We start from the raw sequence: 16,813 nt of genomic DNA, 5'->3' as shown, positions 1-16,813 counted from the left end.
CGCGGGCTCTAGAGCACAGGCTCAGTAGTTGTGGCGCACGGGCTTAGTTGCTCCGCGGCATGTGGGATCTTCCCGGGCCAGGGCTTGAACCCGTGTCCCCTGCATTGGCGGGCAGATTCTTAACCACTGCACCACCAGGGAAGTCTGCCAAGTAACTTCTTGTGGCGGTGAGGATGGAGCTGGTGCGGCAGGGAATAGACCAGTTGATGTTAAAGTGCAGGGAGAAGCAAGAGCAGACTTGCTGGCCAGAGGGAGGTATTGCAGAGAGGCAGATGAGATAAGCCAGGACTGTTGAAGGGTCTGATGCACCATAGCAGGCAGAGTGTCCACAGAGGTTCTTCATCAGGCGTGGGGGTGGGGCTGTGAACAGAGCCGACTGTGGGGATAATTACCTTGGAAGCTGGGGGAGTTGGGTTCAGGAAAGTGAGACAGGAGACAGAGAACAGTTGGAGGCTTTGTAACAGTCCAGGTGGGAGGTGGATGGGGTGAGGGCAGGGGGGAGAGAGGGACGGTTCTGACACCATCCAGAGTGATGTCCTATCAGTCATTCCTGGCCAGGTGGTGCTGCGTGGGCTGTGCGTTGTGCAGGTTGCCTGGCTCACGCGTGGTTAGCGTACAAGTGGAAGCCAGGAGAGGCCTGGCCAGAGAGCCCATATCTGACCGACTCTCTGCTTCCTCAAAGGCAAAGCCATGTCCTGGTCCCCTCTGTTTCCTCAGTGCCCAGCACATTGAGGGCAATTAATACTCGTTGATGGAAAGGAGAACAGTGACTTTGGAATTCAAATCACATGGCTGCACTTATTTGCTGTGGGGACTTGAGAAGGTTATTTAACCTGTCTGAACCTCAGATTTCTCATCTGTAAAATATAGTTAGCTATCCAACTAATGTACAGACTTCTTAGGCAATACCTTGTAAGAAAGTTCTTGTAAATTGCAAAGTACAATAACATAAAATAATAAATAGCAGAATAAGACTGTTGAGGTAAGATAAGATGGGAGGATAAAGTGTTAATGTCATAGACTGGTCAAGGCCAGCACTGCTTCCAAACTGAGAGAAGATGAATGGGTAAAGCCCACAGTTGGGCTAACATTGTTACTTCCAGGAAATTTTTCTAGACAAAGCCTCTGCCACTGCTGTGGGCAGGCTCCCCATCTCAGCCGTCATTGGATCAACCACTCCTTGAAGATAGGCGTTTGCTCACATGACCTTTCACCCCTTGATGTTTCAGAAACTGAAGCCCCACATCTTCACTGTGGGTGAACAGACCTACAGGAATGTCAAGAGTCTGATGGAGCCAGTCAACCAGTCTATTGTCGTCAGTGGAGAGAGTGGTGCCGGGAAGGTAAGAGGGCCTCTTTCCCACCCTGTCAACTTCGTGACTGGCTGGACGGGCAGGGAGGCAGAGGAGGTCACTCCTCTTGGATTCAGTGTGCAGCAGTGGGCGGGAGCTGGGCAGGAAGTCAAGAGGCAGGGTTCTAGTCCAGGCTCTTCCACCGGCTCTGCTGTAACCCTGGGTGAGATTCTTTTTTCTCTGAGCCTTCATTTTCTCATTGAAGGACTCTCTCAGCTCTGACACCATTGGAAACAAAAGTCAGCTGTTGGGGGGTTCCATCATAGTGCTTAAGAGCACATCAGAAAGATATTTAGCTTTTGCAAACCTCATTTCTTTCGCGTGTAAAATGGCAGGGAGGGAAAAACCAACACGTAACTCATGGGACTTCTGTGAGAGTTAAATGAACTAGTGTGCATAAGGCACTTGGTGGCATGCTGGGCACGTGGAAGCACTCCTCCAAAAGTAGTTAGGGTTCCAATAAGGAAGTAGCCCACCTGCATCTCTGGGTTGCCCTTGATGGCAAGGGCAGTGCATTGGGCCAGCTGTGGGGAACGACAGAATCTCCTGATGTGGTCATGTGGTCCCTAGGTGGCAAAATCTTAATAGGTGAGACAGAATGTTGTACGAGGATGAGTGAGGAGTTGCACGGCTTGTCAGAGGAGGCCGCTGGCCCAGGCCTCGCCACCTTCTCATCGAGCCTCACCAGCCACCCCACCCCTTCCTCAGCATTACCTTCACAAGGGATTCTTTAGACCATAAACCCCCTCTGCCTACACTCACATGTGAAAGCATTGCTGAGCACTGAGCACCTGCCAGGTTCTAGGCTCTGGGCTAGCCAGTAAGGAGTGGCAAGGGGAGGAACAGAGGAAAAATGCAACGTCTGGCTTTCAGGGGTCTCTTAGCTCACTGGGAAAGACAGACAAGGAAACAGATGGAGACAGCAAACTTTAGGGATGAGGGCTAGGACTTGGGTGAAGAGGGGATCTTTGAGAGCTATATCAAGGTCGCCGGTGTAGTGGGCTGATGCCCAGCTCCTGGATGAGCCCATTGTCCTCCAGAATTGCTCTGGGCAGCTGAGGCTGGACCTGGCCCTAGACCCGTGCAACCAGAGCTCAGTAACCCTTTATTGAACAGCCACTGTGGTCGTGGGCTGGGCCTGGTATCCTTTTCAATTTTAATTAATTAATTAATTTATTATTATTATTTTTTTTTTTGCTGTACGTGGGCCTCTTACTGTTGTGGCCTCTCCCGTTGCGGAGCACAGGCTCCGGACGCACAGGCTCGGTGGCCATGGCTCACGGGCCTAGCCGCTCCACGGCATGTGGGATCTTCCCGGACCGGGGCACGAACCCATGTCCCCTGCATCGGCAGGCGGACTCTCAACCACTGCCCCACCAGGGAAGCCCTAATTTATTTTTGAAAAATAGTAACATAGTGACATAGCTCAAAAATCAAGCAATACTACAAGGCTTACATAAAAAAACAGCAACCCTGCCCCATATCTCTCAGCCCTATGCTTTCACATCTTTTAGCAGTTTGTTTGGGTGTCTCCATCCATATTTCTAAACAACATGTTTATATTATTAGTTATTGATTTTTCAATTTTGACCTTATCTGTTCATTTCCTACTTTGATGAGGATTTAGCCCTTTTTCCCTGCCCCCAAATACATACATATATATCACGATTTCTGGGTAAGGTAACATATAGTACTTGTAATTACAAGTATGTATGTATTGTTCCCAGCAGAGCCCTGTAACATACTATGATTATATTTCTTTCCTTGTGTAATTTTTCTTTGCCTCTACTTAATAATTGCCCCCACTTTTTCACTTGTTTAGTTTCTATATACCTATTATTAATTCATTATCAAACTTGTCACCAAAACTGGAAAACACCTACCCAACGGGTGCTTTTTTTTTTTTTTTTTTTTTAATCGCACCACTTCCAGGATCTTAGTTCCCCAAGCAGGGATCGAACCCGTGCCCCCTGCAGTGGAAGCACGGAGTCTCAACCACTGGACCGCCAGGGAATTCCCTCAGGTGTTTTTTTTTCTTGGCGATGCCCTTCCCAGAGTTCTCACGTCTCCTACTCGCATCCAGACTGGTGGCTGCCAAGGGCTGCTGCCACACAGCTATTACCTGGGAGCTGTCTGCCTCACTCTGGGGATCCAGATTGTCCTCTGTTCTATGATAAATCTCTTGCTGTTGGAGCCCAGTGGATTCCTCTTCATCCTTTACTGCCTTGTTTTTATGGAGCATATTCTTCAGTAGCTTCCCGACAAAGGTTCCTTGGAGGGCATATTTTTGAGTTGTTGCACATCTGCAAATGTTTATTCTGCCTTAATTTGACATGTTGGCTGGACATTATAATTTCAAATTGGAAATCATTTTCTTTCTGAATTTATAAGTTATTTTCTTATATATTCTTTTGAGTGTTGCTGTTGAAAGTCCCAATCCATAAATGGTGATTTGTGTTTTCTTTCCGAAAGTTTTTAGGGTCGTCTTTTTTATCCATAGGTATTGAAATTCACAGTGGCGTGTCTTTTCTCACTTGCTGTTCTGGATACTTTATGTGGGTCTTTTTAACCTTGAAACTCATGTCCTTTAGTTTGGGAAAATACTATATCTGTTGATAATAATTTACTCCCCTTGTTTTCCGTTTCTGGAATTCGTATTAGTAGGAAGTTTGATAAATTGTCTAATATCCTGTTTTTCTCATCTTTTCTTCTATCTCTTAATATTTTGTCCTGTCTTCTGGGAGATATTCTCTACCCTTCAATCCTTTTGAGTTTTGAATTTTTATTAAAAATTTTAATTCTAAGAGTTCTTTCTTGTTCTCTGAATATATTCTCCCCCCAGCATCCTGATCTTATTTCTTCCTTTATCTTTGAGGATATTTCATGATTTTTACTTGTTTTCTGTTCCTTTCATTTCTATTTCCAAAATTCATTTCTGTTTCCTTCTAGTTCCTTTTCTTCCTTTGTTGTGATATTTGTCATTCAGGTAAAAGAAGTTTACCAAATAGTTAATGATCCTTGAATTTCTGTTCATACTTCAGAATAAGGCATTAAGCAACTGATTAGAATCTCTTATGTTTATGGACAGGAGGCCTCACTATGGATAGCTTTCTAAACTGGTGGGACCCTGAATGTTCATAACTTGTTTTGTGAGCTTGTCAGTATGTCCAGAAAAGATTCTTCCAATCTCTTCATGAGAGAGGTGGAAACTATAGTTAAGTGGAAATGATAAAAGCATGAACAACTCTTATTAGCAGACTAGACATGCAGAAGAATACATCAGTGAACTTGAGAGTGAGTCAATAGAAATCAAAAAATAAAGAGAAATTTGGGGAATTCCCTGGTGGTCCGGTGGTTAGGGCCCGTGCTTCCACTGCAGAGGTCACGGGTTTGATCCCTGGCTGGGGAACTAGGATCCCACGTGCCACATGTTGTGGCCAAAACAAAACAAAACAAAAAAGAGAAAATTGAAAAACAAAAAGAAAAGCACATTCAGGAGCCTTGGTACAATATCAAATGGTTTACCATACTTGTAATTGATGTCCCAGGAGAAGAGAGAATGTGGGTCAGAAGTAATATCTTAGAAAATTAGCAAAAGATAACAAGCACAGATCCTGGAAGCTCAGGAAACACTAAGTAGGATGCATACAAAGAAAACACACCTAGGCACGTTATAGTCAAATTGCTGAAGGCAAACATAAGGAAAAAATCTTAAAAAAATCTTTAAGGAAGCAGGAAAATATAATAAAGAGGAACAAAGATAAGAATGATAGGGACTTCCCTGGTGGCGCAGTGGTTAAGAATCCATCTGCCAATGCAGGGGACGCAGGTTCGAGCCCTGGTCCTGGAAGATCCCACATGCTGTGGAGCAACTAAGCCCACGCACCACAACTACTGAGCCTGTGCTAGCCCGTGAGCCACAACTACTGAAGCCCGTGCACCTAGAGCCCGTGCTCTGCAACGAGAAGCCACCGCAATGAGAAGCCCGCTCATGGCAACAAAGAGTAGCCCCCGCTCACCACAACTAGAGAAAGCCCGCGCGCAGCAATAAAGACCCAACGCAGCCAAAAAAAATGAATGAATGAATGAATAAATTAACTTTTAAAAATCATTCATTCTAAGGTGAAGATAGTAACAGTTTATTGTAGAGGTACAATGGAATCATAGAAGTTCACAATTCAACCAGAGGCAATAAAAGGAGAAAAAAGTAACAAAGATCACATGGAACAACTCAAAAAGAAATAATAAGATGGTAGATTTAAACCCAACCATAGCGATTATTAAATGTAAGTGGACTAAACTCTTCAATTAAAGACAGAGAATGTCAGAGTGGTTTTCTTTAAAAAGGCAAGACTCAAATTATATAATGTCTTAAACCACTATAAAGATACAGATAGGTTCAAAGTAAAAGAATAAGAAAAGATATATCATTCCAACACTAATCAAAGGAAAGCTGAAGTAATTATATTAATACGCAAAGCAAAAACAATTGAAAGAAGTAAAATCAAAATTAATAGTTTGATATTTGTGCATTCTTTTCAAGTACACATGGAACTGACATGAGCTATCTTCTGAACCACAAAACAAATCTCAATTTGAAAAGATTAAAATGCAAACTGTTCTCTGCCCTGAGTAGAATTGAACTAGAAGTAAATAACGAAGATACCTAGAAAATCCCAAAGCGTTTGGAAATTAATACCTTTCTAAATATCCTTTGGGTCAAAGAAGCAACCACAAGGGATATTAGAAAACACTTTGAACTGAGTGAATATTAAAGCAAAACACATCAAAATTTGTGCTTAAAAGAAAAAAGCAGTGCCTAGTAGGAAATTTGTTGTAACATTGAACACTTATATTCGAAAACAATAAACTCAAATAATTGACCTGAGCCTCTACCTTAAACTAAGGGAAAAAGAATAAAGTAAACCCAAAGTAAGCAGAAGAAGGAAATAAAGTTAAAAAAAACCCCAGTAAAATAGAAACAAAAATAATAAAGCAAGTGAAATCTATGGTTATTTCTTTGAAAAGATTAATAAAATCTAGTCAAACTTAGAAAGACAAATTACAAATGTCAGAAATGAAAGAATAGACATAACTAAAGATCCTACAGATAAGAGATTTTTATTAACTATTACAATAAATTCTACAATTTAATAAAATGGAGAAATATTTTGAAAGACACAAACTGCTGAAGCTCACATAAGAAGAAACATATAACCTGAATATCTAAATCTATGAGACAAAATTTAAGTCATCGTTAAATATCTTTCCTCAGGGCTTCCCTGGTGGCACAGTGGTTAAAAACCCACCTGCCAATGCAGGGGACATGGGTTCAAGCCCTGGTCTGGGAAGATCCCACATGCTGCGGAGCAACTAAGTCCGTGCACCATAACTACTGAACCTGCGCTCTAGAGCCTGCGAGCCACAACTACTGAAGCCCACGCGCCTAGAGCCTGTACTCCGCCACAAGAGAAGCCACCACAATGGGAGCCCGCGCACCACAATGAAGAGTAGCCCCCACTCGCAACTAGAGAAAGCCCGCGTGCAGCAACAAAGAGCCAACGCAGCCAAAAATCAATCAATCAATCAATTAATTAAAAGAAAAAGAACTAAAGGAATAAGACACAAAAACACAAAGGGAACAGGAGAGACATGAGGAGTGAGAAGTAACACAGCATGGATATGCAGGGGCCCCTGAGTCTTCAAAAAAAAAAAATCTTTCCTCATAGAAAGCTCCAGGCCCAGGTGCCTTCACTTTATGGATTCTACCAAGTATTTAAGGAATTAATGTTTACCAGTTCTATACAAATTCTTTCAGAAAATAGCAGAGAGGGAGCACCTCCCACCTCAGAGGGAGACCTAAAAGAATTTACCAAAAGAGCTACCAAAAAGACCCAAAACCAAACAAAAACAAAGGTAAAAACTTGTAGTGAGGTGTAGGGAGTTTATCAAGGTGACAGGGTACAGTCAGTATATTAAAATCTATTGTTTCTCTGTCCTAGCAATGAACAAATGGAAATTAAAATGAAAATAGACCTCATCTCAGGTGATTAAAAACAAAAAGTGAGAATTTTGTAACTAGATTGCCTTGGTATAAATCAGAGCCCTATCATTTACTAGATATGTACTCTTCAATAAAATTTAAATTTTTTCTATGCCTGAGTTTCATCATTTTGAAAACAGGTAGTATGTAATTGCATCTGTGTCTGTAGGGTTGGCAAGAAAATGCATGGAAAGTCTCCTTAGGTCAGTAGCCTGCTCAGGTCAGGGTGGGTTGTCCTCCTCTGCCCCAGCCCCCCTCATTTCTTAAATGCATCCTCAGGAGCTAGGAGAAGCAGAAGCAAGTGTCCCCATTTCACAGACGGGGAAGTGCCTTGACCAAGGATACAGTTGAACTCAGCATTCACCCTTTGGTCAGCAACATACATGGTGGAAAAGAGGGCTGTATCAGGCAGGCTCAGAAGTGGGAGGGAACGTGGACACAGCTCCCACAGGGCTGTTTCTGCCACAGACATGGACGTCCCGCTGCCTTATGAAGTTCTACGCTGTGGTGGCCGCGTCACCCACATCCTGGGAAAATCACAAGATTGCAGAGAGGATCGAACAGCGAATCTTGAACTCCAACCCTGTCATGGAAGCTTTCGGTGAGCTTGGTGTCCTCGGCACAGTACCTCAGTCCCATTTCCTCTGGGATTTGCCACCTTCCAGGGAAAGGAGTAGTGTTCTCTTTAGGAGAGGGGTGGAGGATAGTTTATCATTCACTGCCATGGATCCCCAACTTCCTCCCAGGTACCCTTAGCCTCCTTCCAGTAGAGGTGATGTCACTCTGTCGTCCCCTCCCTCTAGCCTAAGCAGGTGTAGCAGTGGTGCTGGAGAGGACCTTCTGGCTCACCCAGTCCAAGCCCCATCCTTCCGAACAGCTTCCTGATGGTTCAGGGAAGGGGACTTGTCTAAGGATGCACAGCAATTAGTGTCCATGTTGGCACTCCAGACGTTGTGCCTTACCGTCTGCCTCAATAGTAACAGCTTGTTTTTGATCCTTCTCCTTCAGAGAAAATAGTCCCTGACTGCCTAGATTGGCTCTTTCCACTTCATTGCCAGGAAGTTCTAACTCAGCTGAATCGCATTTGCTAAAGCCCGAGTGCCCAGTCCATAGTCCTGTCCCTTGTGACATGGAAACCAACAAAGGGGCCTTTAAGTGACTTGAGGATAGAGACCTGGCCCCAGCAGACCTGAGGCCACCTTAGCCCCTGGGGACTCTGTAAACACAAGGTGTGATCTGTAGGGAACGCGTGCACACTGAGGAATAACAACAGTAGCCGCTTTGGGAAGTTCATCCAGCTCCAGCTGAACAGGTAATCTCTGCTGCCAGTCTCTGTGCCAGTCTGGCTGCTGGGGGCGGGGGAGGGTGACAGTGGCTGGGACAGTGCCCCGCCTGGGCCACCCCTGTGGGCAGAACTCAGCTCCTCCTGGCATGTTTTTATGTGTGATAAGTGAACCTGAGGGTGATCTTTGAAGCTGGAGAACTCTAACTCCTCCAGCCTGAGGGACCCTGGGGCAATGTGCCTGTGCAGCCCATGTGTTCTGACTTCTACCCTTGCTCAGAGACTTCTAGCTAAACTGCCACCTCTTGGCCACACCTCTGAGCTTGAAGCTGGGGCTCTGTTCCTGCCTCGGGATGGGGCAAAACAATGTACAGAGGCCTTGGTCCTGCCCCTGAGCTGGTTGGAGGGCAATGTCCCAGACCCCCAACCAAGGGCTTGCTGAGTGGTCCCTAGTCCTCACAACCCCCATTGCCTAAGTGGAAGAGTTGGGGGAGGTTGCAGTCTGGCACACAGTAAGTGCCCAATAAATGTCCATGGGATGAACAGGCAACTAATGGGCTCCAGCCTGCTTGTACCCAGGGCCCAGCAGATGACTGGAGCTGCAGTTCAGACCTACTTGCTAGAGAAGACTCGAGTGGCCTGTCAGGCCTCCAATGAGAGGAACTTCCACATCTTCTATCAGGTCTGTACCAGGTGGGGCCCACAGCTGCCCAGATGCAGGGCGGAGGTGGGTCTGTGCCCCTAAACCTTCCCCTCCCTGCCTTGCTTCATGCCTGCCTGTCCACCTGGTTTCAGCAATGCCACCACTTATTCCTACAAACTTTATGTAACACTTCTGCCACACACTGGGTCTTGGGTCCCAGGATGGTTTTGGCATGGGAACGTGCTTGCCTTCTCTGTCAGATCAGAAGGTCCTTGAGGCTGGGACTGTCTCCGCAATGGAAACTCTCACTCTCGGAGGGTTGTCCTCGAACGGCAACTGGGAACAAGGACCTCCCTAGACTCTGCCTCCTCCATCAGACTGGGGGACCCCCAAGGCATGGGTGGTACGTCTCCCTGCTCTCAGATTGGGACTGGGGGCTCCCCAGGTGGAGTTTTGCTTTCTTCATCAGACTGCAGACCCCCTCAGTGAGTTTTTTTGCATCGGGTGGAGACGCCCAGAACTGTTTGCTGCTGCTTTTGCCCCCCTGCCTGCCCTGGGCTCTCTACGGGAACCTCTCAGCCTTGTGACATTGCTGCCGTTTCTCACTGCTCTCATCCCCACCCCAGGCTTATGCAGGCCTAGGCTTCCCCAGCACCCCCAGCTCAGCCCCCGTCCCCATCCCCACAGATCTGCAAAGGAGCCAGTGCGGACGAGAGGCTCCAGTGGCACCTCCCTGAGGGAGCCGCCTTCTCCTGGCTGCCCAACCCAGAGAGGACCTTGGAAGGTAGGGGGAGCCTTACCCAGCACCCTGGGCTGGCCCGGCAGCACCCACCCATCCCGACAGGGCCTGCCTCCCTCACCCCTCGCTGCCCCTGCTGACCTCTGGTCCTGACTCTGGGCTGTGACTTGGATTCCTTTTCAGAGGATTGTTTCGAGGTGACCAGGGAGGCCATGCTTCATTTGGGCATCGATGCCCCCACCCAGAGCAACATCTTTCAGGTCAGAGGAAAAGCCACACCACTGACATGTGGCAGCGGTGATGGGCAGCCCCTTTCATAGGGCCCTTCTCTCAATGTGTGAGACTCTTTTCCTGAGGATCTAAGATGTTAGGCCCCACTGCACAATCTCCAAGGAGTCGCCCGCCTCTCTGTGAGGCTGAGCCTGGAGACCGAGGGTCAGGGTGGACGGGGGCAGAGAGGACAGTGGCAGGGCACATAGTGCTATAGAACAGGCCAGCACAGTGACCCACGGAGGTCAAAGGGCAAAGTGCCTGGGTCAGTTATTGCTCCATTAATCAGAATAGAGAAACGATGCTGCCATGTGGTTGTCTAGTGTGTTAAAAGTTTTGAAATCATGTTCACACCTCTTAGCTCGCTTGGTTTTTTTCAACAGCCCCATGGGTATGGAGATTATTCCCATTTAATGCTTGAGAAAACTAGAGACCTGCCCACGGCCAGACAGCACTGAGTGCTGCAGATAGAGTTTGTACTGGACGTAGTAATTCCGACTTCCCACCCTCTTCCTCTTCCTCCTGGGACACAGTGCTCACCCAGAGGAACTGGGCCCCGCGCATCCCCACTGGTGGTCTCCCTTCTCCCATCTTTCTCCTCACTCCTGCGGAGCGGCGGGAGGGGATCTGTAGGATTGGCTGGCAGCAGAGACAGGGATGCCACTCCAGGGAGACGGCAGTGCAGTGGAAGGAGACCTCCACCTCCACAAGGGGGCTGCTCAGGCTGTAGGGGGAGATCGCAGCCAGTATGGGTACTGCCAGCCAAGAGCTTGGCCAGAGGGACAGCGCATAGGACAAGTTGACAACAATAGGAGTCTGGACAGGAGTGCTGTCTTGAGGGTGGCATGACCTTGTGTCCCAGCCACACTGCCCATCAGCACAGTAGTTTTCTCCTGAGGTGGGTTGTGGCCTGAAAGCCAGTAGCATGTGGGCACACCCTTTCTGGGACCAGACAGGGATGGTAGGAGAGGCCCTGCTTTACCGATACCAGGTCCAAAGGTTTCCAAGTTGCTGGACCCAGGGGTCCCCTTTCTACAGCCCCTGGGGCCTCATCCATGTGGGTCATTGAGTGCGAAGGCAAGGGAGCACCCACTGGACAGAGACCAAGATCACAGATCCTGCCCTAGGCTGGGCTGTCAGAAGCCCAACAGTGCTGAGAAAGAGCCAGAAGGAGCCAGAGCCAAGCCCCCAGCAGCCACACAGAGGTGGGGCCGGTCCACGAGGAACAGGAGTGGCCTTCCCACACGGTCTGCCCCTGGAGTCGGGGGGCAGGGGCGCAGACTGTGGGTGACGTGGTGGCCCCGGTGGCTGCCCCGGGAGGGGTCTGAAGTTGAATTGCCTGGGTTCTCATCCTGCCTTTCTCCTTTACCAAGTGTGTGGCCTCGGGCTTGTGATTTAACCTCTCCCCATTTCATCTGTTATCATGGGCACCACCATAGCACATGCCTCATTGGTTGTTGAAACGATTACAGGAAATGATGCATGTAACTTGCGTAGAACTGGGTCTGGCTGAGTCATGGAGTAAGGGGGCAGTAATTGAGAGCTGTTGTTATTCTGTTATCATAATTCTCATATTCAGCAGGAGAGAGACCCTTCCCAGGCTGGGCTCCAGCCCTTGAGAAGGGGCCCACTTCGTGTCCTCTCCTGCCCCCTCAGGCCCTAGCTGGACTGCTGCACCTCGGCAACACCCGGTTTGCTGACTCCGGGAACGAAGCCCAGCCCTGCCCACTGATGGATGACGCTAAGTGTGAGTGCAAGCATGGGGGCCCTGCACCTCAGGCTTTGGTCAGACACCCAGGGAGCAAGGCAGGCCCTGCCGGAAAAGAGGCAATATTTGGTGGGATCGGGTGGGAGGGAGGCCAGAAGGTGAAATTTGGAATCAGTGCCCTTGAAGCCATAAGCTATAGGGCTTTGCCCTGGAGAAGTTACTCCTCACCCCATCTCTGCTGCAGCAGATAGCATCACCCACATCTTACAGATGAGAAAACGGGAGTTGCAGGGTTTATAAGGTGGTTTATCCCACTCATGGCCGAGTGGACTCGCACACAGAAGCCCTGGGTTCAAGTCCTGCCTCTGCCTTGGCCAAGCCTCCTCACCCACCTGCACCTGGGTTCACTCTGCCCCATTGGGTGGGTCGTGGTTCCACTGTGATGACTTCACGGGGCCTTGTGCAGAGGGATGTTTGGATGGAGGGTGTTTGTGCCTCCCAGGCTCTGTCAGGACATCGGCCTCACTGCTGCGGCTCCCAGAAGACCCTCTGCTGGAGACACTGCGGATTCGAACCATCAGGGCAGGCAGGCAGCAGCAGGTGTTCCAGAAGCCCTGCTCCCGGGCCGAGTGTGACACCCGCAGAGACTGTCTGGCCAAACTGGTCTACGCACGGTGAGTGCTCTGGGCCCTGCCCTCCTCCCAGGCCCCCCCATCTGGAGTTGGAACAGACCCCTTAGGCAGTACGGCTGGGCCCAGGGTGAGGGCTGCCAGATAAAGCAGCCGGGTTCCCTGCCCTTCTCCCCAGACCCTCGGGGCAGGAGGGAGTGGCTCCTGGGCTTTCCCCGAGCAAGGCCCTTGGCTTGTTTCCGGACTACTCTACGTGGAGAAGTTGCCACCTGGCCTAGATTCAGCATGTTATTAAAGTACAGGAGCCTGGCTTGACCTTGGTGATAGGTGAGGAAGGCCTGCCTGCTCTGCTGGCAAGGCCAGCCCCAGAGGTGATGTGGGTCCCTCCCAGGTCCAGGTGCAGACCCATGGGTGAATAGGCTCCTCTGTCTCTGTGTGCCCTTGTACTCTTGGTAGTCACCTGGGGAATTTGATAGATGGTGGTAGAGCCAGAAGCTTTGCCCACAGTCTTGAGCAACACTGTGCGGCAAGTGGAGCCCAGAACAGGGGGAAGGCGGGGGTCCTGTCCTTTTCCTGTTGGTTCTGTGGGCATCTCTACCCTTTGGCCATGTGGTTAAGGAGTGATTTGTTACTCTGGGTTCTGAGACCCTTTGGGGAGCCATTGAGGGTGTCTGGGGGCCCAGGCTCCTCTGAAATTATGGGACAGAACACGTGTGTGTGTGTGTGTGTGGGCGCGCACACGTGCATGTGCTTATAGGAACTTGGGTACCTGTGGAGAGGGTCCCCCTGGTTTCACGAACTTCTCTAGAGCTAAGAGCCTGAGAAGCTCTGCTAAGGGGATAAGATCCTCTGAGTGAAAATGGCCCAGGGCAGCTGGGCCCAGACTGAACCCGGTTCAGCAAGGTACTCTGTTCTCACTCCCTAGAAGCGAATTTCAGGTCAGAATTTGAGGCCAAAGATTTTTAAAGCTTTTGTGTCAAATCACTGCAAGATGAGCAGGTAAAGTGTGATGATCACAGACACAGTGGGTCTCTAATCATGGATCATTTCACACGCAGCAAACAGGTCATCGTATCACTAGCTCACTCATTTTTAGTACCTCAAACGGGTATTTGAAGCCCTTGTTGCAAAAATAGGAATCATTTACTGAATTGAAAAAAAGTTGCAGAGCAATTACTTAAATGAATGGTAAGGAAGAAACCCTTATATAGTATCATATGTGTCACCATGTTGTACAGCAACCATCCCGTCATCTCAGGGGCGACGGTTCCAGAGTGCAGGTTGCCATTGTCCACCTCGGGTGACTCGGGCGCTGGCCTCCGCAGGCCGAGGTTTGCAGGGGAGTCCAGTGAACTCAGTTCTTCACAATCCCACCCAGAACTGCCTGTTAGCCCCTTCTCATCAAGATGCAGCTGGGTGTCGGGCCAGGGGACTGAGGCAGACCCACTCCCTGTCTAGCCCCAGAGGCTATACCGGACCTCAGTGGTATCACAGGTTCAGTTCCAGACCACCACAATAAAGTGAGTCACACGAATTTCTTGGCTTCGTGGTGCATAGCAATGTTATGTTTACACCCATACTGTAGACTATTAAGTGCGCAATAGCTTTATGTCCAAAAGAACAATGTGCATAACTTAATTTTAAAATAACGCTGTTGGGAAAATGGCGCTGTTAGACTTGCTCGACGCAGGGTTGCCACAGACCTTCAATTTGTAAAACACACAATAAAGCAAAGCACAATAAAAAGGGACGTGCCTGCAGTTGGTCCCGTGCTCAGTCTTGCTCGTGGACAGGCCAGGTCTTCGTGTGCCCAGGAACGTGTGTGACCACAGCCTGCATGTGTAGTAGGTCAAGACAGGATGGGCAGGACACGAGAGTGTTTAGCCCTTGACCTGTCAGGCTCAGAAGACAGGCCCTCCAAGGTGTGGCACCCAGGCTGGAGGGACAGTCTTGCCACCCCTCAGGCTCAGCCTGACGCCTCTCACCAGAGCCCACTCCCCCCGCCCCACCCCAACAGGCTGTTTGACTGGCTGGTATCGGTGATCAACAGCAGCATCTGTGCGGACCCCGGCTCCTGGACCACTTTCATAGGTAGCAGGGGATCACCCTCCTTCAGAAAAAGGACAGGAGGGCCCGGCACAGAGAGCAGAGCCCTGGGTCTACTGCGGGACTCCGGGCAGCTCCTTTCCCTCCTCTGCACCCATCTCCTCACCCTCCACCAGTGTGTGGGCGAGGTCTCTGCTCTCTGGTGCCCGCATCTGACCGTCCCTAGCCCTCCAGGCAGGCTCAGCTGGCGGCCGGGCCACGAGGGCCCCTCCTCTCCCCGGAGACCCAGCTCCGGTCTCAGGAGAGTAGTGGGGGACGGTGAAGGAGCTAGATTAGAAGGGACATGGGGGACATGGTAACGTCATTGGAACCTGCTAGGGGAGGAAGTAAAGCTCAGAAGCGTCGGCGAAGTTTGCTCACAGAATGGAATTCTAGGCACCAACTGAGCGCGTGAGACTCAGGCCGTCCAAACCGGGTTGGACACACAGCGTTCCCCAGGACCTGGTTCCCTGACACCTCATCGGGCCTCTTCCTGCTCTGAGCTCTGAGGGGACAGCAGGCTGCCCTGGGAACCACGCTGGGGTGGGAGGTGCTCTGCTCACCGCTGGGTACCGTGCTCGCCCCACCTCAGCTCTGGGCTGCCAAGCATGAGGCTTTACCCTGGGCTCCTGTCGTCCTGCGGGCCCCGCCGCCTCCTGCACTGGCCCCACGGGGTCTCCCCTTCCTGCCAGGCCTGCTGGACGTGTACGGGTTTGAGTCGTTCCCCACCAACAGTCTGGAACAGCTGTGCATCAACTACGCCAACGAGAAGCTGCAGCAGCACTTCGTGGCTCACTACCTCAGGGCCCAGCAGGTGAGGGGTGGGGTGGTCCTGCGTTCTCTCTTTCTCCCTGGCCCCCAGCGCCATCCCTGGATCTGACCAGGCGTCTTCGGTTCCTCCTTTCACACCGCTCTGGAACCGGCTGTGGTGCTGAGGCCAGCCGTGGGATGGCCAGCTGGACCTCAGACCACAGTTGCCTTCTGCCACCCCACTCCCACCTCTGCCCCCAGGAGGAGTACACAGCTGAGGGCCTGGAGTGGTCGACTGTCAGCTACCAGGACAACCAGACCTGTTTGGATCTCATCGAGGGGAGCCCCGTCAGCATCTGCTCCCTCATAAACGAGGTCGGGGGGTCAGCTAGTGTGCAGAACACCCGAGTGGGGCTTTGGGCTTCTCTGGGACCTTGAAGACCATCTGTGTGCTCTCTGTGTGCCTCTTTCTCTCCATCTGCATAATGGGTTTGCTAGCCCTATAACCCCTCCTTTTCAGGGTCACTGCGATGCTCCCATGGGCCCACGGGGTGGGGACTGTGAGGGTTGTGAGCCCCTCTCACCTTGTGGCTGCCCACCTGTCCCGTCCCGGCCCACACAGGAATGCCGCCTTAATCGGCCAAGCAGTGCAGCCCAGCTCCAGACACGCATTGAGAGCGCGCTGGCAGGCAGCCCCTGCCTGGGCCACGACAAGCTCAGCCGGGAGCCCAGCTTCATCGTGGTGCATTATGCGGGGTCTGTGCGGTACCACACCGCGGGCCTGGTGGAGAAGAACAAGGTGAGGGCTGGGCCGTTGCTTGTGGCCCCTGCGTGAAACGAGATGCTGAGTCATTGTTGCATGTGTGTGGAAGCTTCTATCGTGCGTCCTCCCCTCCTGAACGTCCTCCCGCTTCCAGGGTCGCCTCTCGGGCCCTCCTCTCCGAGGTCTCTGCTCATCAGGCACAACCTGCCCAGAAATGGCTGCATTTCCTGGCTTCTAGGCACCCAGTAGACCAGCTCTGAATCTCTTGGGCTCAGGCCCTGCCCTTCTTCTGGGGCCTGGGTGAGCAGGGCTGGCAGCCCGTGGGCAGCACCACGCCTGCTCTCACCCTTGTCCTTTCCCCATAGGACCCCATCCCCCCGGAGCTGACCAGGCTCCTGCAGCAATCCCAGGACCCCCTGCTCAAAGTGCTGTTTCCTGCTGACCCTGAAGAGAAGTCCCAGGAGGAGCCCTCTGGCCAGAGCAGGGCCCCTGTGTTGACCGTGGTGTCCAAGTTCAAGGTGGGTCCGAGTGCTGATGCGACGTGCTTGG

The 16,813-nt window shown here is 50.6% G+C and overlaps 1 protein-coding gene across 3 annotated transcripts in view; it reads left to right on the top strand.

Moving 5' to 3' along the window:
- The window catches only part of MYO19 (myosin XIX), a 34,406-nt gene that overhangs the window by 6,910 nt on the left and 10,683 nt on the right, over nt 1-16,813 (top strand). For all 3 annotated transcript variants that reach the window (XM_079905415.1, XM_079905414.1, XM_079905413.1), the window contains 13 exons: nt 1,230-1,343; nt 7,864-7,996; nt 8,638-8,707; nt 9,257-9,359; nt 10,008-10,104; nt 10,243-10,319; nt 11,986-12,076; nt 12,540-12,711; nt 14,684-14,757; nt 15,444-15,565; nt 15,763-15,876; nt 16,124-16,300; nt 16,630-16,782. In XM_079905415.1, the coding sequence (XP_079761541.1) occupies nt 1,230-1,343; nt 7,864-7,996; nt 8,638-8,707; nt 9,257-9,359; nt 10,008-10,104; nt 10,243-10,319; nt 11,986-12,076; nt 12,540-12,711; nt 14,684-14,757; nt 15,444-15,565; nt 15,763-15,876; nt 16,124-16,300; nt 16,630-16,782 (1,497 nt within the window). The remainder of the gene's footprint in view (nt 1-1,229; nt 1,344-7,863; nt 7,997-8,637; nt 8,708-9,256; nt 9,360-10,007; nt 10,105-10,242; nt 10,320-11,985; nt 12,077-12,539; nt 12,712-14,683; nt 14,758-15,443; nt 15,566-15,762; nt 15,877-16,123; nt 16,301-16,629; nt 16,783-16,813) is intronic.

The sequence above is a fragment of the Stenella coeruleoalba genome (assembly GCF_951394435.1).
Source record: "Stenella coeruleoalba genome assembly, chromosome: 19".
In the NCBI taxonomy this organism is placed as follows: domain Eukaryota; kingdom Metazoa; phylum Chordata; class Mammalia; order Artiodactyla; family Delphinidae; genus Stenella; species Stenella coeruleoalba.
This window is presented reverse-complemented; position numbering and strand designations above follow the sequence as displayed.